At 32.1% G+C, this 24,708-nt stretch overlaps 2 protein-coding genes across 2 annotated transcripts in view; one reads left to right on the forward strand and one right to left on the reverse strand.

Moving 5' to 3' along the window:
• The window catches only part of LOC108911586, a 151,797-nt gene extending 138,108 nt beyond the window's left edge, over positions 1-13,689 (forward strand). The window contains exon 6 of the mRNA XM_018716561.2: positions 12,763-13,689. Within this exon, the coding sequence (XP_018572077.1) occupies positions 12,763-12,996 (234 nt within the window). The 3' untranslated portion in view covers positions 12,997-13,689. The remainder of the gene's footprint in view (positions 1-12,762) is intronic.
• A 7,668-nt stretch (positions 13,690-21,357) lies between these two features.
• Positions 21,358-23,796, reverse strand: LOC108911583. The gene is made up of 2 exons (XM_018716559.1): positions 23,680-23,796; positions 21,358-21,979 (listed from the first exon to the last, which is right to left on the reverse strand). The coding sequence occupies exons 1-2, from the start codon at positions 23,782-23,784 to the stop codon at positions 21,773-21,775; spliced, it is 312 nt and encodes a 103-aa protein (XP_018572075.1). The 5' UTR covers positions 23,785-23,796; the 3' UTR covers positions 21,358-21,772.
• Positions 23,797-24,708: the final 912 nt, after the last annotated feature.

Genomic DNA, 24,708 nt, shown 5'->3' on the forward strand with positions numbered 1-24,708 from the left:
GTATAAATATTTGTAGATAAAAGAATTTAAAAATATAAAATTTTGTTAAAAAGTAATACATTTCCATATTTTAAAAAAGATTTTATTAATAAATTGGTCGACAAATTTTTAAAAAATCCGAGAAGATTATGTTTTACCTAATTTTCGTTGAATTTCTTTATTTTTTTAGTTATTTATACATTTTTTTGTTTTTAAAAAGGTTTTATTAAAAATATTTTAACTCGCTGTACCAATTTCTACCTATAATTATTTATAAATTTCTCCCATCCTCTCTCTTATCTTGCCCCCCTCCTAGCCCATTGGCTCGTGACGCCCTTGTGTCTCTTAATATCTCATTAGTCGATATATTGTTAATCCAATCAATCGAACTATTTGTTAAAAGTAAACAAATGCTGTGTCGTGTGGATGGTGCATATCGATGTGCTCATATTTCACATTTGTGCATCATGTATGTAATATAACTTGGAGCTATAGATTTGGTCAAATAATAATTTGAAAATAGTTGACGATATTTATGTTTGACGAATGTCTGGCATCATTTGCATCAGTCTGCGTTTAAAAACACAGCATATTTCCAGTACGTAAAAAAGTCGCATTATTGATAGCTTAATACGGGAACCTAATCGGCTTCACAACATATTATCTCTGTGCGTCCTACCGAACGTGTTTAAAAATGACCATCATCAATTCCCGTCTCCTTGCATTATATAATTCCTAATAAAAAAAGCAATTACATTTGTTATTCCGTAGGCATAAATATGTGGCAACATGAAATCTTGTTTATTAATATTCTTTTATCCGCCGTATGGCCTCGACATAACAACTTTACTTTCATTAATGAGCAATTAAACCTATTGCCATTGAAATTTACTACTACTAGAAATGTCCAGAGGTAAACAAACAGATTGGAAAAAAAGCAATCTTTGTCGCGGCCATAACTCTCTTATATAATCAACCGCTTGTCGCTTTCTGTCAAAGTAATTGCATTTTATCATACCCGGTGTTTATTTTATGCAAAATACAGAGGCATAGTTCAGTAATTGTTAATAACAATTGGAATTTCCGCTATTAATTTGACCTTTGAATAATTCTTATTGTGGACAATGGTGCGATATACGGAATGTTTCGGAATTTGTATACAAGTATGTATCCATATTTTTATCAAAAAATATACCATTTCATGTTATGGGATGCTAAAGTCGTCTTTGTAAGTGAATTTATGTGGAAAAAGTTATATAAACATAAAATGTTTATAAAATTAAGTCAATAAATATCATAATTACTAACTTTGTTTACCAGTTTCAACGAAATTCCTATAAATAATACTAAAGTGAGAGAATTCATTATTTGTACATTGGCAATAGAATCAGATTTGTTTTTGATATAAAAATAAGCAACAGAAAAATTTAACCACACTTTTTTAACATTATTTACTCTGCGTGTGTTGGTTCTGTTTAATTCCGACAATACTTATCTTTTTTGTAATATGTAATAAAAAAACGAAAATCTTGCGGAAAATGTGTTCTTTGCACCTATTTTTAAGAAAGCACAGAATATATAAAACTGCCAAGTCTTTGGTCTGAATATTCCATGGTAAAAGCTTTACTTACAGCATACATCGGTCTTAACAAATTTTCAGTGTTACAGCTTCGTTTACATGAAGCGACAGTCTGTAAACCACCGTACCAAAAAGCAAAAGAAGAAATAAACATACTGTGGAGTATGGAAAAATATGGAGTATAAAAAGTACAGGGTGGAACATAGAGCGTCTATCCCTAACATTTATTAAAAAACATGTGCCAAATTTGACAAAAATATTTTTAGATGTTTGGGAAAAATGTTTACTTTTTTCATTTCAAATTTAAGGAGCTGCAACTCGTTAGGGATGCATTTTGGTATCTGGATAAATTAAATCTAAGCAATCTATTTTGACATCTAATGTCCGCCGTATAAATTTCGCTGCACATTTTAGTATCACCCTGTAGAACTTAATAACCATAATAATTCTAAATTATTTTCTCTAAGATTTTATGAGAGTACATGTAGAATAATACAGAAACCAGTTTTTACTATTTACAAGTGAATAATAGTTATTTGTTTAACTAGGCACTAAAGTACAAAATTTAATGTCACGGCTAGTATTTAATAGACGAGGCGCAGCCGAGTCTACTAAAGGCATTAAATCTACTTTACTGCCAAGTTAAACACATCTTTTTTGCGCCGATCAATTTTAATTTTATCATAATAGCAAACAAAGCAAGAAAAGATCCATTATTGTAAGCGAATATTTGACTTATATAGGAAATATAGTACCGCAAATCCTACACAAACAGATAGTAACAGATTTAATATGAATTCACACATTTGCGATAATGCCAAAACAAGTTGCTTCTCAAACTGAAGGATGCTCACGAATATACCGGACATTGTTTCCGTAGAACTTCAGCTACACTATTAATATACAGGGTGTGGCGTGTATAATCTATAAAAATTAAACTACAGCTTCCTGGTGGTATTTGTAATGGAAAACTCTTATACGAAAAAGTTCTATCTTCGCGTTTTTTTTTTGTAAATTAAAGTTCATTGATTCAAAGAAAATGTGTGTTAAAAACTTTGGAAATGTTTTTACCTTTAATTTAAGTCGGTAGAATCTAATACCTACTAGTAATACCAAAAAAAGGCTAGGTTGCATTGTCAAAAAATTTTTGCAGTCAACTGATTTTATATTTGTATTGAATTCATTATTCACTTAATTATTAAATATTAGGCATCGTCCATCGACCCATCAGTGTTAAAAAGTAAAAGATTTCAGACAAAAGTTTGTATTTTGTAATTCCGCGATAGTGGCAGTGTAATTTTTATAAAGAAGTAAAAAATAAGAATAGCGTGCCAACTACATTAAAAAAGAGATTCCTATTTCTCACTTTGCAATTTTTTAGTTTGTGTACAAACTAGTTTTACAATGAACCGAGAAAATAGTGCATTTACTATTTCCGAACGTGTCGATATGGTGTTAGTGTATGGTGCAGCCGGAGAAAATGCGCTCGCGGCGACTAGGTTGTACCAGGAACGTGCAAATGCAATCCTGCCGTGCGTTCAGTGGCTGCGACATACGGGAAGTGTTATCCTTGAGAAGAAGGACCTAATCAGCAAGTGATCCTTAATGTTGAAGATGCAGTGTTGGAAAATCTTGAAGCAAGTAGGAACCTCATCTCGTACCGTACGTCGCATCTTAAGGCGCCAGTTGTTGCACCCAGTCATCTGCAACCAGTTCAACAGATTTTACCCCCGGATTGTGATCAACGAATGCGTTTTTACCAAAGATCTCAGAATGACTAGACAAGTAATTCCCAATACATTGCAAAGGAATTGTTTTGATTTTCCACAACTTGAGACATCCTGCTATTAAACAAGGATGAAGATAGTTCTTTGTTTACTAGGGAACTCTTAACCAGTGGCGTGTGTGTTAAAAAGGGTGATACATTTTAATATTTGTCTAATTTATATATACTTACCGATTTCACACCTAATTTGATTTTAAAATAATATTAATGACTTCCTTTTTAAATGAATAGAACCATGTTCGTTTTACTCCATAACGGCACTTACTGCCGAAAAAAAAGTAATACTAGTTACAACAATCTTTATTTTCTCAGTAACAATATACATCAATATGTTAAATAATACTAATTAATAAAAGTTTTTACCAGTTCAAATAGGAATCACAAAGTTACAGTTACATATAGTATGGTAGCTATACTATACTTGTATACAATAATATGCATATCAAGTAGGACAATTAAGTGATAAATGAAAGAGAAATAGTAAATGGGGTCATTACACATATTTTTAAGTTCTTTAATTTCTTAAAACAGATTTATTGGATCTAATTTGTTATGGTGGCAATTGATACAAAGTGATCCCGAATTATGTGCAAAAAATTGTTTATACAATTTTAATAGGGGTCCTGTATTTTGACTAAACGAACTTGGGAACTCAGGAACTGCTGTGTCCTTAAGATAAACTCGGCCACCAGGTCTTATTAAGAAATCACTTGATGTGAAGTGATCTGAACATACAACACTATCTTTAGGACTATTTTCCTTTCCTATACAGCTCAAAATGCGAGAGAGCCAAACGTCTCGGCGTTCAACATTCGAAGGAATCCTAAAATCAAATTACCTAGGTATATTTCCTTTTAAATAATGTTGCCTTTGCAATTCATGTTACTTTTTATTTAACCGTAACACACAATTCACGTTTTAAAAAAATATTTTATATTTTCAATATTATTGCACTGAAAATTTTCTATTTCAAATTTTGTTTTAAACTACCGTCTGTTATCTGTTACGCCCATGGTAAATCTACCTACCTGTGAAAAGAGCGATTGCCTCCACTTTTAAAGCGAAATCTACATATAACACAATATTTTCCCATTGTCTATTCACAAAAACTATAAATTCTGCCAAAGAAACTAATAATCCACGGTAAACACAACGTTAAACTCAGTAAGCACGCAAAGAATTAATGGCGGCCGACAGTCGTAAACAATAATAAACATCTAGCATAGAGCAGGTACTGCGCGCGCACCTTACCACATGTCTTTAGCCAATAGGAGGCTGAGTTCTCAAAATATTTACTGTAGAACAAAACAAACCAAGACAATGCACTGTCTATCCTTTCTGAGGTCGTTGGTTTTTACAATCAAGTAGACTTTCCTACTTACGTTTGTGTAACAGATGAGGCGACATTTACACGTGATGTAGTGAATTTTCATAAAATGTACATATGGGCCGATAAAAATCTTCACGAGATTACGAAAAATTGAGAAGTATCTTTCTATCTTCAACGACGATTTGTTTACGCGATTGGTCTACAGCACGTAACTCATGGTACAGTACAAGGACAGGACCGTTCCAGAGAAAATATTTTGATGCATAATTGAACTTTAATTTACGAAAAAAGAACGCAAAAATAGAACTTTTTCGTATAGGACTTTTCTATTACAAATATTGTTAGGAAGCTGTAGTTTAATTTCTATAGATTTTATATATACCCTGTATTCAGGAGCTGATGTCACAACTTTAAAAGTTCATGGTAGATGGATATCTTCAACGGTGCATTGAGGAGTCCATAACTCGTAAATCAGTGGATAAATCAAGTGCTGGAAACGATTTTTTAAATAATTCAACCACTTTGGAAGATTCAATAGTCCATAAACCGTCTACCAGTGAAAAAACTTCAACCTTCACAGAGGAAGTAAATGTTTCAAAGCAAACAGGACAAGGGATATCCGTTACAGGCTGTTCTAATTTCACCATAAATGTTTACAATAAATAAAATTACTTTCGTTAATGAACAAATTTTATTTTTAATTTATATTATATTAGCGGCAGTAAAAATGATATGATTCTAATGCCTAGGCGTAAAATGTGACACTTTAGTGCCTGACAGCCAGCCGTCACTAAAACTACGCCGTTAATGTCGATCGGCGAAAAAGGAGATTTATTCACGCTGACGTCGACTTTTCGACCTCGCACCGTTCCCAAATTCCAAAGTCACGCACCTGACCGAAAAAAATCCCGTACAATCTCGACCAGCGAGACCGTATATCGACGGTGCAATTAATAAAGCAGTGCGCTGCGCGGCGAACCTCCTATCTCGAAATTTATCGCGACCCAACGCCATTATATCTAAATTAGCGGTTAATTTTTCACACCTGACAGGGAACGGGCGGTGAATGTGAACGTACCCGGGCACAATGTACACTTCTTGCATGTGTGTTAGAGAGATTAATTAGTTTGCTGTTATGGCGGTGTTTAAAAGTTGCGTTGGAATGGGCGAACATCGCGAGGAAGTAGAGCGGTCGACGGAGAACGTGTGCTACACGATCTTTTAGCGTTGGATGCGTAACGCTCCCAACGGACACGCCAACCATTAATAAGGACACGACTTGGTTCAGGTGCTGCTAACCACGAGCCTTTCTAAGTGGCCGGCACTTGACGTCGGAGATTGTCAGGGAAAACAGTTCGCAATGGGGCTATACTAGCACCTAAATTGACGTGGTCTAGATGAGATGCAGATAGGTCGTGTCTTGGTGAAAGACCCAAAGAAGAATATGATTGAAATTAAATTAATTCTTAGTTACCGACAACTGTTTGTTCTGGTCCGTACATTTTTCTTAGTGTACGGAGCCTAAGGGAATTTTATGCAGAGTATCCCAGAAAATACACATTCCTCAGGTAAAACAAATGAATTGAGGTCGACCTTAACCCAAAAATGATTCGTTTAAGTTACATGTAAAGTTTTATATTTTTACTTTTTATAAAGATATTTAAGCTAAGTAATTGAAACAAATTTAAAAAATCCTATTAAATTAAATCATCATAGGCATGCAAAATATGTATATCTAACCTCACAAACAATATTCCTAACTGTTGATATTGCTAAAAAGAGCTACTCTATGTGTTAAACGCCACAACTAGCATTGAATTATACCAGAGATATCCAGTAAATAGGTAATAACTAATAATTACTAGACATCGGAAACTTTGTGACGACAAATAAATAAACAGCAGTAAGCTATATTATGCTAGCATGCGGCAATTCGCGTTGTAGTAGCAGAAATAGGCTAAATATGTGGTCAAGCCTTGTGCCGCTCTATGCCTCAAGATACACAATGTTACTGACTGCCATAAAAACATGGGCCATATATTCTACCAAGCAACGCATCATACCCACACACAAACAACAATGAAATGCAGGGTCAGCAAAAAACCTGGATTGTTCACCGGCACGCCAGGCCGACAGGGCAGGCATTAGGGTGGGGCTAGACACGTAACGAATAAATTGATTGATGCGAACCTTCAGATCAGAGGCAGATATGTCTATATCATCTTTTCAAAGGAAGATTGCTAGATTTAGTATCTTCAACTTTTTTTTTTTTCGGGATAGAAAATGTAATCTTCTTTATGCTTTAACAATTTATTATTTATCATAAAACATACGGAAAATAGCCGTTTAGGATCTATAGATCAGAAAATATGACTTTTATACCGATTTATATTTAAACACTTTAAGAATATTTTTGTATAAACCTTTGTTGCTCTTGAAGACATTGGTTTTGGGAAAATTTGAACAAATACTATTTCTCTAATATTATTTATATTATTTTGTATCATTTTTGAATTCGAATAGCCAGTACATTTTGTTTTAAAATCAATAAGAATATGTTTTTTACAAGCGTGTCGTAATTTTTGAGGAAAACATAACCAGCATATCAGATCAATGTCACTGCTTTGAGTTGAGACTTAATTGCCATTTAATTCCTATAATGTACACACGAAATTTAATTACAATATCTTTTACATCCTGTAGGTATCACAAAAATGAAATGACAACAAAAAACTGTTAAATTGATTCAATTTTAGATCATTCTGTTTTGAAGAACTTCGCAGACTGCTTTTAGCTGTTAAATTAATTCAATTTTAGATCATTCTGTTTTGAAAAAGCTTCGCATACTGCTTCTAGCTGTTTAGATTTTCGAGATATTTTTAAAAAAGATATCGCACGTTTTTCGTTTTTATGGCTTATTTAAATGTTACAACATTGTTATGATATTAGTTTTTTGTTTTAACGTTGCATTTTCAACAAACCAACATCATTTCCTGTGCAATTTTCATATTGAAATAGGGCACATGTATTTATGTAAACATTGTCCAAAGTCTGAGGGCTTTTCCTAAAATTTGCATGCTCCAGTGGTGGAGATATAGGGTATCGGTGGCATATTTTCTTAAATAAAATAGTACGCCACTGTTTTACGGTAACAATTATGGTATTTTCGGATTCGTCTTTCACTTTTTTACAATTTTTATGTTTTTCTAAAAAAAACCTGATTTTCATGTAGCAACTTTGACATTCTGAGCACTTAGAAGAAAGAATAAATAATGTTTTTCATCAAATTCAAGCAACAATAAATTTCGAACAAATTACATTTTCGTTATAAAAAGATGTCGCGCCTGTGTTCGTGCAAATGGAGGTATTTCTGAGCATTTACTCAAAATAAAATTATTAAAATGACGACTAATGTTATTAATTTCTTTATTCGAATAAATAACCGAATGATTAGTGTTTGTCATGTCATTTAAGTAAAAGTTTGACTTGTCAGTGCTGCGAGAAACAACTACTCCGAGAGCTGTTTACCCCTACCGGCATTGAATTATAAAAATTATAAAAGTGTTTTCAGTTGGTTTTTAAGTGAGTAAGAGTAGTAGTTTGTAGAAAATTGAAAGACGAATCCGAAAATATCATAGTTGTTACTGTAAAGCATTGACGTACTATTTTATTTTTATTTTTATATGCCAGCGATACCCTGTATCTCCGCCACTGGAGAATGTAAATTTTAAGAAAAGCCCCGAGATTTTGGACAATGTTTACATAAATACATGTGCCCAATTTCAAATTATTTTACTTACTATGTAGTTTTTAAATTATTTAAAAAAATTAATAATATTTTTAACACCCTGTATCTTTTTAACGAAGCGTCCTAAATAACAACTTTATAGGAAAGACTCCCCTTATAATTCACCAAAGAATACGAGGTTTCATTTTTGATCGCCATTTATGAATCACCCTGTATTTAGAGGCATTTTTCACATATTTCGAAAATCCAAACAGCTTGAAGAAACTATGTTCATCTTCTATTTAACCATTTTTCTATATCATACAATGTCCAAGCTCCCAATATATATTTAAATAATCATACTGTGAGCAACAACTACTCTGCAGACTAAAGTCTAGTACATGCACGACCAAGTGTCCACCCGTTAAGAAACTGTATATAAATTTGAATCAAGAAACTCTCCTTAATTTTTAACACTGTGTCGTTTTACATCCTGTACCTCTATTTTATGGATCGTGCCACTTTCTTCGACTTTTCAGCGCGTTCTCCAGTGCTAGGGGCGAAGCCGGTGAAAGACTCGGTGGCCCGTGCCGCGGCGTGTGTTATTATACGCAGTGCTTTAGAAGTAATTTTCAGGCTGCTGCACATACCGTCGTTATAGTTTAATCACTTTAACTGTTATTATACATAATTAAAATTATTTCGCGAGAGAGTAAATTGCGCCATACCGTTCGCTTTCTTGCCATGAATAATAGATGCTCAGTTCGGGCAGAGCTGGCGATGTTGCGAGATAACAATTTAATCAATCCCCCTGTTATAATAAACTACTGTAAATAATAAGGCTTAACAGGCTGAAACCGTGTTTGTGTATTGTGATGTAACGGAACGACATTTTCATCTTTCTTCCTTGTAGCGAAACCTTTCTATTGATCTAGTTGTGGAGACAGTCATATATTTCACATTTACAAGCATATACAGGGTGTCTCTACCTACTTGCCTTATTCCAAAAATTGATAATAACGGAGCTACAGGGACAGGGTGTCAAAATTAAAAATATAAGTAACATTTTCTTTAATATCTATCGACTACTTCGAGCTAATTTCGTGAAATTTCGTATCCGGGGGTTTTTGGGATGAAGCATTCGAATTTATCGACAATTTTGTTGTATCTTCTAGAGAGCGCCACAAGCGACCATTTAGGATGCATTTAAACTGCCAAAACTTTTTGTTCCACGGTGTATTTCACTTTGGGCTGGAAAAGTTTTTTTCCCGCAACTTAAAACTTAAAAAAGATATACCTTGCTAATATCTCTAAAACCAATCGTTTTCAACAAAACAGCATTTAAATTTGTAAATGCATAACTTTGTTTAAAAGTTATTTTCAACTCCACTGATAAACGAAATCAGGAGCAATAGTTAGCAAGAAATATTCCTTTATTCCTTTAAAGAAACAGTGCAATTACAATTTTAAATTTCGTTTATTTAACAATTTTACTGCAAACAGAATTGACAGAGTAAAAATCCTACTTTCTTAAAATAATTTAATTAATCCAACACAATCTAAACAATGTAACCAATCTAAACGATCTAAAAATCAGAAAAATAACTAATTATTATTGACCTGTCTTAAAACAGGTTCAAAATGTCCACCACCTACATGCATGCAGAGATCTGTTCTGTGCAAAAAATTTAACTGTACCCTTTGTATCCTGTGGATTATTTCTAATGACATGCAGGATATCTATTGAAAAACATATCAGCATGTGATTTTTGATTAGTGAAAACTGTTTTCATAAAAATAACCACAGTTGGCAAAATAAGCAATAAGTAAAGAAAAAAATTCTGTTTGTGTTAATTAGTTGATTATAATAAAGAATATATCTGCAAATTTTTCGAGGTCTCTTGGTCAGCAACCCTTAGTGTTATTTTTTATATTGCAAATTTCTTCTGAAACTTTTTCGTCACAAAAATTCTTTATAGAAACCGCCTCTTAAAAAAACAGCACATGTCCTACATTTGCAAAATATGACCAGTTTAATTTTCACCAATGCTGCATAAATTTATAGTCCAGTCACTGAAGGCAAAAATAAGGTAAAAGCTCTCAATTTTTTCGGATAGCATGGATTTTCCTGAAAATTTGCATACAAGCTCATCTGACCCCCCACTTCAAAAGTTATATTGTCTAGATGTGTGCTTTTTTCTGTTTGGGGGTGAAAACTACCCTTGTACGAAACAATGCGAAAATCGCAGATTTACGTATTTTAAAGATTCAATTCATGCTCAAATATATTGGATAAAGTTCCTTTCATGTTTTTAATATAATTTATGAAATTTAATTACTTTTCAACCCTTAAAAATCCTTAAAAACTATCCTTCTATGACCAAATTAAAAATAGAAAAAAACGTTTTTAACAGTTTAAAATATTCTTTTGGTGCATTCACAATGTATTGCATTTCTTTTGTTATTCATTAGAAAGTTTACGACTCATTACAAAATTGCAACCCTTAAAAACCATCCCTTATAATAAAATAAACAAAAAAATATTATTGAAAGCTTGAGATGTTTTAATGGTATGCATATATTGAATTATAAACTTTTTATTGGTTTTCAAATGATCTATGATATATTGCAACTTGTCGAACACCCAAAAAAACCCTTATGGAAGACCTACCCCTCATAAAAAACCCTCTCGCTTACAGAAAAATTTCCTAAAAATTATATGGGAGTATGATGGTATAATTATTTTTTTTTAATTTCCGAATGTACACATACATATACATGTGACCTCGGATACGTGTGTATGTATACTATTAAAATACTTATAAATCAGTTCACAAGTGCTCCAAAATACACAAAGATGATGGTAATTTACCCGCTCCGAAAATTTTACCGAAAAAATGTAATGTAATTTACTCAAAAAACCATTTTGTAGGGAATTTAAAGCACTTTAAGTTCTGTGATTTGCAGTTTTTTTATCCCCTCGCGTTTTAGATTTGTAAGCTAAAAGGGCTGAGGAACGAAAGTCTTGGAGCTTAGTTTTGAGCTTCTAACGGTCATAACCCAGTCTGTCCTACAAAAATTTAAAAAAAAAAAGTAAATTTTTCAGTAAGAAAAACCTACAATTTCTTATTATATCATTTTTTTAAAACCTGTTGGGTTTTAAAATATTTTTAAAAAGGCGATTTTTACAAAAATTGTAAAATTTTATTCAAAAGTAAATGAAATATTTTTTTGAATTTAGGCTTCTAAAATCGTTCAAATCCCAGAATCTACTGTTAATATATAAAAGTAAATTGTAGAAGGAATACGTTTAATTTTTTTTCCGTCGTCATTAATTTTAATACCGATTTTTTTTCTCAAAAATCAAGACAATAATTTTATTTTGATTGTAACTTCATTAGTTTTCATGCTAACGACTTTTACCACAACTCAATTTAGAGGTCTTTTAAAGAAGTTTAATAAGTGTTATATAAGTTTTCCTCGAAAAACTTTTAATTTCTCCGCTACAGGACGTTGAACGTTTTGATTTCACGTCAATCCATTCCATCCGATAAAATTGGTAGCCAAAATGCTTCAGTGTCTGGACTATTAGTCACAGTAACACATGGTGAAGGTGGGTACCTTTAGCAATAACATATTGATTTCTCTCCGATAATCAGTGTTTATTGTTGTGATAAGTAACAAAACAAATTTACAATCACAATGATAAAACTTATTCGAGGCAAATTTGTCGCGTCTACAAATGCCCGATAAGAACCATGTATATTATCAAGTATGCAACGATATAATAGCAGCACAAACGTTGCATAAATATACTTTGTTCCTTTAAAACTCCTCACCCTATTAGTCTAATATCCTGAAAACTAAGCATAAGAGAGATATGTTACTATCACAGAAAATGAAACTTAATATATCTAATTTTATCTGAAAATCCAGGTGCATCCAATCACCAACTTCGCCCACCCCACTTTTTGGGATTTGTATACGCTACTGGTTACTTGCTCATTGCACCTTTGATTTTATTACCTCATCCATCTATGGCAGTGAAAATAAAGTTGTTCAACTTTAATCACCAGTACAAGTCTTCTATAACAGATGGCATAATTCATAATCGATTGTGCAAAATTTTACACAGTTTTGAACTGGTTCGATTGGTAAATATCTTTCCTTATTTCACCCCATAAGATACACCCCACAATCCCCACATAAAACTTAAAAACCCAATGAAACAATTCAATTCTTAGTGTTCGGCGTATTTTGTTACCAGAGACATCTGTTAATGATAGTCAGCATTATTAATGCTTAAGAACTACGACCAATTTGAAAGAGATCTCTACAGTAACCTTCCTCTTTGTTTTCAGACGTTTCGCGATCAGCGCATAGATGGCGCGGGCTTGCCGCTGTTGACGGAGGAACACCTGACCACCACAATGAATATGAAACTGGGACCGGCGCTAAAGCTGCGCTCCGTCCTCGCCAAGAAATTGGGATCGTGCAACGTCTGCTTGCACTGCACGCACTGCCACAATTCCTCCGGGTCACCGGAACCGTCCAACACCACCGGAAACATGTCCGACTCGGGTGGCACCTCCTGAAACCGGAGGAGATTGGTCTCAGAACTGGGTCTCAATTTTAGGTTGCAATATTTATTGTTTATTGAATGAACGCAATATTTAGTATTTTTTTATATGGTTATAAATGTGTAGAAAGTAAGTGAGATCGATTTCAGCGATGTTTTAGAAGGAGTTCTACTTGAGGGAAAAATATTTGTACGAGTTTAATAACGGTGGGCTACTTAAATCGAAATTGTATTCAGACTGCACAAATATTTTGTAACAGTGTAAATCTTTCATTTTTTTAAGCTGTTGTAAGATATGTACAAGTGGATTTGTATAGTTCCTAAATGATAAAAGTGTTTAAATATAGAATAAACTACACTGCTTAAAACCCCATGCCCTTGAGGAAGATGTTTTGATTTTTTCAGCACTGGGTGTTTTAAGCAAACTTATGCAACGAAACATATTAATTGCTCAATTTTATATTACTACAACTTGTTCAATTGTATATTTTTATATCTCAAAGTGAGTGATGACCTTCCTTCATATTAATAGCGTAGAAATTCGTTAAATATCAAATATACTGTTGTCTTCTCTACAAGAGGCAGTGGTGTGAGAAGTTAGTATTTTGTACGATTATCTCCTGTATATAAAGCGAAATAAACACGTATTTTAGGAATACTTTAAGAGTACAATGTACGACATACTAAGAAATATATATTTTTTAAAAGATTTTGTACAGTATTTAATTTTTGTTATTGTATTCGTTTCATAATTTCTTGTACCTTGCATTTTATTCAGACAGAATAAAAGTATTTATCGAAAAGCAATATGTTATTACTACCAATAATTTAGCAATAAAGTCTGTTTGAACATGTATTTTCTCCCTTATTGACACAAGACGGTGACCAATGAAGAATATCGAAACTTTGGGTAAGAAAAAATGTAATTGACGGCGTATTGTCCTCTTTTTTGTGACGCCTTCAGGGCAATTATAAATTTAAAAAATCCTACTTGATGAACTAAATTCAAAATGCTCCTTAAGGAGGTAAGTATATCGAGTTTATTCAAATGCACAGATGTACTTGAAATTTATATAGCGTATTACCCAGTGCTCACTCTGTGTTTATTTATTTTTTTTTTGAAATTTTTTTTGAATCTAGATTTTGAGATATTGTTGTTGAAAGTTGTTCATTTTAACATAGGTTTATATGGCTAAGATGGACGGTGCGGCTCTTTTTTTGTGAAACAAAACTTTTCCATGGATAGTAGTATCTAATTTTTGATGTAAAACTAATGTAAGTTTTGAACATAGTACAGCTGTATTAATTAGAAACAGAAACCAATAATTGCATTTCTGTCTGACTTGAGGATTAATGCGGCAACGTCGCAATCAGCTGACAGCAAGGGGGGACTACATTTGAAAGACTTGATAAAAACGAAATTGATTTCAAACATATACAATTTTCCTAAATCCCATGAACATTGTTATCAACAATAAATTATCCACAACAGATGATTTTTTGTAATGTTTTTAAAAAACTAGATTAATTAAAAAAATCTAGGAAGCTGTGATATATTTATTGGAATAAAAAATAAAGTTGATAAATCCTTTTAATATATTTAATGGTTTATAAAAACATCGTAATCATTACCCAGAAATATTTAAGGTTACATAAAGTTTTCTTTGCTTGATTAATATAATTAGTAATACTTGAGATAAAAGCATTTGTACGGAATAACAAAGGAACATAAATATTTCTCAGCAAACTTTATATCTACAAAATTAGTTATAGTTGCAACACTTTTGTAACATTACTAAAATAGAAATTAAAAACACGAACAGTGAGTAATAATGTAATTTCTATCACAGAACCTTCAAAATTGCATCCAACATTTTCTTTGACTTGGACGAGAGATGGGCGTGAGTGTCATTTCATTTCTTTAAAACTAAATTAACATAATTCTCGTTGTTTTACCAGTTCACATGATTTACGGATTTTAAATAAAGGATACAAATCTTCGCNTTTAGGATGTGGAATAATTTAGGCAACGGTCGGAATTATGTTTCTGCGCATGTGAAGGTCAAAAAGATTTTGAAACAACTCTACTCCTGTTAGTTAAAACACTATTATTGGTTTTCAAGGCGACCGTCTTTTTAATTTTATTATCAAGGGTGTAAAATAACCCACTCGCATATTTTATTACATCAAATATATTTTCTTTCATATCATTTCTTACTGTGTACCAAAACTGTTGCCCAATGCGCCTATAAGATAATCTTCTGGTCTTGTTTATCCCAGAAACTGACGGCAGAATGGGAAAAACCTAATATTAGAACTGTTTATTGAATTTCCACGTTTGATACGCGGCATATCAATAACCTCCGTTTCTGGACATTCCCAGTGGATACGCGTCCCGCAGGGACATTATATGTGTGTGCGATTGCCTTTCACGTCCCCGGCTTTGCGAATTCGATAAAATCTGAGAAGGAATGGCGAACACTCGAGATAATCTGCATGTCAAGAAAACTGCTGCGTGGTCTGGGGTTAACCAGAATCGGATGAGTGACCGACAGGAAGAAGGAAAGCTTCGCCGTGGATTTTCTTTACTACGCCTTTATGTCGGGCGAATGTGAAATGTTTCTTACAAAGTGTTGGGATTATAGTATTCATTGTCGGATTTTCTAGGTGCATTTTACTTGTACGGCACGTTTTCAGGCTATTTATTTACTGCTATGTGTTATGTTGCTGTGTAGATCTGGACGGTGTAAAAATACAGCGGATCAAAATGTTATAGTTTCCTAGTTACTAGCGTTTATGTTCTCCAATAAGTTCTTTCTTGAATTTTATATTTAATTTATTTAATAATTTAATACATAGTTCGTACTACGAGGAAAAGAACTCTCCTCAATCTGTCACGAAAAACCGATTTTAGAAATAAATTAAGTAGATTTTTTTTCAGGCTATTCCTTGACAATTTTTTTAACCAAACAATTTCATGAGCTATAGTTGTAACAAAAAAAAGATTTCAAGAATTAAATCTAGAAATGATGAAAAATTTCAACATTTGAGATATAGCTCTAAGAATTTAATTTTGTTTTATCTACATATACAGGGTGTTTCGAGATATTCAGTTGTTTTAAAAAAAATCAAGACTTCAGCTCTCTAAATGAGGTTAGATAGCGTCCCGTAAGAGTTGTAAACGTGCAGTTTTTACAATTCGTTTTGGCATAAATTACTATATCTTGTCATCTGTGAGCAAAACGTGTACGTTATTCGAACTCGGAAATACTGAGAGCTACTAATTTTACAAGTTGAAAAACTTTTGTTTCAAATGGAATGACCCATAATAATTGTCATGGGTGACTAAATTAAATAAGAAAAAAATTGAAGGTTCATAACTTTAAACGATGCAAAACTGTACTAAGGCACTTAACTTATTTAAAGTGCGATGGTTTTTCGGGTTATTATGCCGTGGCGTATGTACCTAGCTTCCACTTACATTGAGCTTTCGTAATCTTACCTAGGAATCCTTGACCTGCCTTTGTTGTTCTCGGGCTAGGATCTATGAGGGAGGACCAGCTATTAGAACCCTTAAGTCCGCCCTGACGTTGGTTTAGGTTCTTTTGTTGGTCGTAAGGCTGCATCCAATACTTCCAAACGTTTCGTCGTTCACTGCCGACATCTTCAGTAGTGAAGTTTCATCGCGATTGAGGCTTCAGTGTTGGGGTTAAGGCTACAAAAGCCTTAACACCATCCCCATCGGTTTATTTTCACCCTAGAAAACTACCTTTGAAGTGTATCCCATTCACTTCCGGAAACCCAGTATAATGAAGGTCTTTTAAAAGATTTGTGAAATGTTTTTAGTATTTTCTTTGATGTGTGTTACTAGTAGCAGTTTAACTGCATTTCGGATACATTATACGTATAAAGGTAATCCATCAAAACATGCAAAGTATAAAGAATAAACTTGAGATATTAGATGTGTTTCTATCATTTGAATGTCCGGAAGTCATGTGTATAACTGAAAGTTGGATTAAGGGAGGTGAAATTGGATATATTAAAATTCCAAGTTGCAATATTGCTAGTTACTATTGTAGAAAAAATTGTCAACATGGAGGTGGAGGTGTGCTTTTATTAGTTAAAAAACACTTAAATGCCTGTGAAATAAAACAGATTGTAAAGTTAAGTATAGATAAAGTTTATGAATGTTCCGCCATAACAGTTTCCATTGAAAAATTTAATATTTGTTTTTTATGTATATATAGATCACCAAAAGCTGATATCAACGTTTTTTTGATAAATTTGAATTTAGTTTAAATATGATTACTAATATTAATACTGTTAATAGAATAATTGTGTGTGGAGATATAAATATTGATTATATGGTTGAAAATAATGAAACTGTGAAATTAAATGATATATTTAACTCATATAATGTTAAATCAGTTTTTAATGAACCCACTCGTATATGTAAAGACTCTGCTACTGCCTTAGATTATATAGCAACAAACTTCAATGAAAATATATATTTGGCAAGTGTTCTTCATATTGGTATTTCGGATCATTCGGCCCAGCTAATAGGTTTTGATATTCCAGCCAAAATTAAAAATGAAAAAATTAGGTTCAGATATTTTTCTAGAAATAATATTCTAAAGTTTGAACAATTATTAAAAGTTGAAACTTGGCAAACCATTTATGAATGCCAGACTGTTAATAAAAAGTTTGAGGTTTTTATTAAGATATTTGGAGACTATTATAACACATGTTTTCCGTACGTTTCAAAAGATATGAGTTCCAATAAAAATGAGTGGCTGACAAGAGGTCTAAAAGTATCATCTAGTAAATTGAAAGATTTATTTCAAATGCATCGAAATAATTTGGTTAGTAGTGAATATTATAACAATTATAAAAGAATTTATCGTCAACTTCTTAGAAAAGCAAAGAGTCTACATTTTGACAATATTATTAATAGTTCAGAAAACAAATCGAAAACTGTGTGGAAAATAATAAATAATAACTTAAAAAATAAAACTAAAATTGTGTGTAATCAAATTTTAATAAATAATAATGTAGTCACGAATAGGTCTGAAATAGCTAATTATTTTAACTCATTTTTTGTAAACCTACCAAAAACAATTGTGACAACACAAAAAAATAATGTAATTAGTAGTTTCAATATATCAATGGTAACTAAAACAATTTTTTTGAAAAAAGTTACCGCAACTGAATTAATAGATGTTATTAATAACTTAAAAAACAGTAATTCGACTGGACACGATAATGTTTCAGTAAAAATAGTAAAAATGAGTGCGCATCTAATTAGTAACGTTTTATGTGAAATTATTGATGAATGTTTTAAAAATGGTAATTTTCCAGATATATTAAAGATTTCAAAAGTAATATGCCTATATAAAAAAGATGATCCTAAGCAAATGTCAAATTATAGACCTATTTCGTTATTGTCTATATTTTCTAAAATTATTGAAAAATTTCTTTTCTTTTTCTCTCCAAATCAACATGGTTTTAAGAAAAATCATTCAACAACAACTGCCTTATTAAGTGTGCTGAATTATGTTTATAATCAGTTGGATAAAGGACAAAAAATAATTGCGTTATTCATAGACCTTTCAAAGGCGTTCGATTGTGTGAGTCACGAATTGCTTTTAACTAAACTAACTTATTATGGTTTACGAGGAAAATGTAATGATTTGCTAAGGTCATATCTTAGCATGAGAAAACAATATGTAGATTTTTATGATGAAAAATCTGATCAACTTGAAATTGATATAGGAGTACCACAAGGGAGCGTTTTGGGTCCCTTGCTTTTTTTGTTGTATATTAATGACATAGGAAGATCATTAAATATTTTCCACTGTGCCTTTGCTGACGATATTACAATTGTATCAAGTGCTGAATGCTTGACGGATACTATAAGTAAGTTAAACTCTAATATATCATCTGTTTTGCATTATTTTGAGAAAAATAATTTGGTTATAAATGCTGATAAAACCTATTTTATGCAGTTTTATACAGTTGAACGTGATTATATATCTAGTCCACTCTTAAAAATTAAAAATCCATCTGTCAAACAGGTAACTCAATTTAAACTGTTAGGTGTACCTATTGATCACGCTCTAAATTGGCGAGCTCGTGTAAATAAGGTTTGCGGTAAATGTGCATCTAGTTGTTATGCATTAAATTGCTTACGTCAAATATCTGGTATTAATACTGTTAAAACTTTCTATTTTTCAAATTTTGAAAGTCACCTCAGATATGGTCTAGTTTTTTGAGGAAATTCTTCTCTTGCAAGTAGAGTTTTCACTCTCCAAAAAAGGGCTATTCGTTTTACTTTTAGACTAAAATATAGAGAGTCTTGTAAACCAGCATTTATAAAGGAAAACATATTAACGCTACCATGTCTTTATATTTTCGAAATTTTAATGTTTGTTAAAAGAAATTTGTCTGAATTTGTTTTTCAAAATTTTCATCATGAACATCCTACACGACATGGGTTTAATTTGAGACACCCAGTGCATAGGCTGGAATTATATAAATCGAATCCTTGACTTGATATCTCTATAAAAAATATCGTTGGTTTTGGTGCTTTTTCTAAGGCAGTAAAGGGGTTCTTAATTAAACAGGTTTTTTATTCTATTGATGAATATTTGAACTGTGATTAACGTGTTTTGTTTGTTTTTTTTTATCTGTGTAAAATTTATATGTTCTTTTTAACGTGACCTGTATCAGTAACATGTTTTGTTTGTTTTTTTCATTTTATCTGTGTAAATTTTCCTTTTTGACATGTCCTATATCATTTTATATGATCTTTTGGATTAATAAATGCTTACTTACTTACTTACTTACTTACTTACTTACTTACTTACTTACTTACTTACTTACTTACTTACTTACTTACTTACTTACTTACTTACTTACTTACTTACTTACTTACTTACTTACATTTGAATCATCAAAACTTTTCTAATGCTAAGAATATTTGAAGCGTTTTTATAATTTTAATAATTTTTATAATTCGGATAGCCTAACATGATTGTATAAAGCATAAGGTTTTTCTGCCAAATATTTAAACAATTTGAACCTAATTTTAAGAATACTGGAATATTATTTCACCTAAAGGTTGTAGAAAATAGTATCATCTATCCATATATCAGTTAAACACTATTTGATTTGAAATCGACATTTAGGGTTGTTATAAAGAACTCCTCACTGTCGAATAGGATACCTACATAGTGTCCCAAATGAAAATTTGCCAAAGTTTGTATGAGACACAACTGCATATATTTCTTATTCAAATCTGCACCAACAATATTTAAAAAAATTGATTTATTTACAAAAATGTACGCTGACAAAACCACAGATGCCCATATTTAATCAATTTTGCACGTTAGAATCCAATGTCATCACTTTTTGGAAGGCCCATGAAGAAATACCATAGTTTAGTATTCTCCTTGTTTCCAAGTTTTCTATTAAGCTCGGATTTCTAAGAAGACAAATATCCAAGGCTATTCCACTACCTCATTATAGTGGCAGCTCATAATACAAAACCACTCAATAAATCCGTAGCTGTCACTGCTCCAGATCGAATGATACGGAACAGAATAGGGCATTGTTCACTGAAAGACATTGTTTGAAAATTTCTCATAACGTTTTATCCGACTTAATATGTTTCTACCGCAATTTTTTGTCGCGACGCCGTTTATTGAGTTTTTCATGGGAGTAGCAAATGCTAGACTCGATTTATGCACGTCTAGAGGGTGTCCGTTGATGTATATATAAGAACAATAAAAAAGTTCCTTACCAAAATATATTAGGTACTGCATATTAGTGCTACGCTTCCAGAAAATATTACATAGTAGTGATATACAGGGTGATTCAGTCATAATGACATTAGTTTTAACGCCCGACTTCGCAACAGGGAACGCGCTGGCGGACTATAGGGCATTCGAATGTTGAAGCGAAACAGCCGATTTTCCCAGTCGTTTTGGTTTGCATTTGGTTTTTATTTAACCGTACGTCATTTTAAATTGGTAGGTATCACACTACACTTTGAAAATCAATAAGTCACACAATAATGTATACGTACTACAAAGTGAATATTGAACATAATACTAAAAACTCACATACAACTATAAAAAAATGAAAACTGTTTATTCGTTGTCGTTCACTACGGATTAAAAACGCATTAAAAGCTATGTTAATGACCGGAGCAGTCTGAAAAGAGGTTTAAATAATGATTTGAAAATATGCATTTTACTTTCTCTTTTAATCGCGTTCCTTATATTATCTTAAAATTAATCACATTATATAATCACCCTATATAAGGCGAGATAATTCCTTTATTGTCTGTGTTCTAAAAGAAATAAAACAATAGCAATAAATGTAACTTATTTATTATTATACTATTCTAACTACACTATAGATGAAAACCAAGGCCTTGTGATCCAAAGGAAGACAGAATTACAAAAATAAATACGAATTTGTAGCGAATTCTCAGCATTCGATAATACTAGGATATGCTCTTCAGAAACAAACATACAATGAAAAATATTTGCCATTCAACATTTATTTCTATATATTACATAGTAGTTCAGGGTCAAACGAATCAAAGAATATGCAATTTCTTGTGTAATTTTATTCTAAGGGTCGAAACTGCTGTGAATTTTGTTGGTACCGTTTAAAACTTAATGTTCGCACTATTTGGGCTCATCGGTGACGTGGATTTGTTTGTTAAAACCGAGAAAAGATAAGTCAACCCCTCTAATAAAATTATATCGCCTTTCGAAAGCCATTTACTTCTTAAAGCAACTGACGGGGTTGAAGTAACAGAGGCGGTAACGGCTCTGGCGCTTGATTTCGTTGCCGCTTCTGAGGGATCTCTCCAAGCCGTATTCTCCGTTGCCCAGCTGGTTCAGTTCGGCTAGTTTCTGCGCCAGCATCTCCATCTGCCACTGCTTGTACCCGGAGTCTATCATGTTGGATTCCTGGTCGGGAAGAAGCTGCAAAAAACGGTACCAGTAACAGACAAATAATCGGCAACTAGTTTAAAATTTTTTGGTGGGACATAGATTAACAATAAATTAAAAGACACACACAATTTTTCATTCATAATATCGTCTGCCAAGCCTACAATTTTAAACATTCAAAAGCTAATAACGAGATACTCTTGCTAATACCTGTACTAAATATACAGGGTGATTCATTAACAATGGGAAAGTCGAAAGCTGAAGATACTACACGTGAAATGGTGATCATTGGCGCAAACATGCCTGATCCGAATATTGATAGTTTCGGAAATACAGGGTGGTAAAAAGTTATTAACTAAATTTTCGGTAAAATTGGTCGTAAGTGGCGCCCTCTATGAGCAACGCTGAAATTGCAACATCTTATTCGTCGCTTAAAAAAATATAATTTCACAAATTTTCAAGATCCTAACCTACATATTTTCAAAATAATCGTAAAAAAGCGATTTCAAATTTTAACTTTCAACACCCTGTATTTCCGAAACTATCAACTTTCGGATAAGGCATGTTTGCGCCAATGGTTTCGATTTTCCCATTGTTAATGAATCACCCTGTATTCAGCTGAAAAGCATCACCTTATTCTATGCAAAAATATGATAAAATTTAATTTATGACGTTTTTAGTTATTTGCAACTCAAATCTAACATTCTGCCCTGTCAATATACCGCTATAAATACATGTAAACGATATTCAATTGCAATTCACTTTCTACTGTTTTTGTTGTTTCTCGAACTTCTCTTTTCCTGAAACTATAGAGTAGTTGAGCTGCTAAATATTTGTCAAAAGTCTTTAATTATCATTTGATTCTAAAAACTATTATGTAGTTATATTTTAGTTGTGTTATATGTTATTTTTTTTGGAAACTTTTGTTGACATTATATTAGCTATACGTGAATAACGTGGCAGGTTATTAATTTATGGAGAACCAAAATGCAACTCTTGAAGAGCGGGGCGTATTTATGGTAACCGATATCCAGATAGCCGTCTTTTAGATACTGGTAGTGTTATTCCTCGTCTTGAACGAGAATCACAACAAATTCCTCTGCAGGGAGAAGACCAAGTACTAGATATTGTTGATTCTAATCTCGATATAATCATAGGCATTCCAATAAAACTGGTATGTTAAAAATAACAGGATGTAAACTACTTTAATAATAATTGGTGCGTCTCTATTAAATTCAACAAGTGCAAGAGTGGACAATAGCAGATTTTCATGGCAGACAACTTCTGTAGGCAGTTTTTAGATACAAATAGCAATATATTTTTTTTTGGCAATTCTCAATTTTACTTAACGATGTCTGGTTATATTTTTGCAAACAAGTAGTTTCCAATTTTTTAAATGTATCACAAAATCAAAGTAGGTTAAAAATATGAAGCCCGTATTTTTTTCGACTTTTTCATTTGATTATTTAAGCTCTAAACAAATAAAATATACTTCATTAAGTAGTAATTTTTAGTTCTCTATTGTAGTGGCAACATATTACGTCAGAATTTTTTGAGTGATTATAAATCAAAAATAACTCATAAATTTTTTTTATTCTTTGGGTATATTGCCACATGTAAATAAAGATTGTAGATTTTAGTAATTACTGGTATATGAATTAAAAAAGTTCATAAAATATTAATTAAGTTATTTTTTATCAAAACTTTATATTATATAAAATTGAAAGTCTTACCTGGCTGCTTTCACTCAGATGTGACGGCCTGGCATTGACAAAAATAAGAGTCACAACCAATAGGATGAAAACGTATTTGGAGAAAAATTGAGACAAGTCCTGCATCTTTATCGATTCTGCAACAAAAAGATGAGTAAAGAAATTGATATACAATAACATAGGGTCTAACTCAGGACTGATTTTTGTTATTATAACAAACAAAAAAACGAAAATTTTTTACTATATAGTTTGTGTCCTAAAATGATAGAACAAAATTCATATTTTTTTCCAGTTCACATTTTAAAAAATCGCTTTTTTGCAATATTTTCTATTTTTTTTGAGCCATGTTTGACAGACCTATAACATTACCGACACTTTTTTAATAAGACGCTCTATATTTTATAGTATAAATATACAGGGTGGTCCGTAAGTAATGGTCCATAGAGACATACTACATTTTTTACTTCAAAATATTGCGATTGGAGCCAACATGCCTTAATAAAATGTTGATAACAAAAAAGAGACAGGGTGTCAAAGTTGGAAATTAAAAATTGAATTTTCGTAATAATTATAATATTTTTGAGTGTATGAACGTGAAAATTTAGGGGTAGATGTTTCTGTATACGAGAAATCATAATTTGTTANAGTAGATTTCTTTGCTATATAGATAATGTTTATCGCAAATAATTTCAATAGAATTTAATTTTTTCAAATTGGCAGCGGGTTTTAGTCTCATAAGAAAAGCATAGGACCCCCCTGCGCTCCTCACTTCCCTCGGACCCCGATATACTTCCTTAATTAATTTCTCCTCAATTGTTTATCAGTTACAAACACAGACCTCGAAAATGTAGGAGTCTGTAATTTGTCACCTTTAGCTAGGTGCACCTCATGGTGCGAAGTTCTTTTGGAATTGAATAAGAAATTATTTTCTGTTTAAATATCTTTAATATAAGTATACTAACGGTCGACACTAGACAAAAATCAAAATGCCTGACGTAATATACGGTTAATGAAATGGTTTTTTCTTACCTGTAAATACACATCAGAAAT

Source organism: Anoplophora glabripennis, unplaced genomic scaffold (assembly GCF_000390285.2).
Source record: "Anoplophora glabripennis isolate ALB-LARVAE unplaced genomic scaffold, Agla_2.0 scaffold525, whole genome shotgun sequence".
Classification (NCBI taxonomy): domain Eukaryota; kingdom Metazoa; phylum Arthropoda; class Insecta; order Coleoptera; family Cerambycidae; genus Anoplophora; species Anoplophora glabripennis.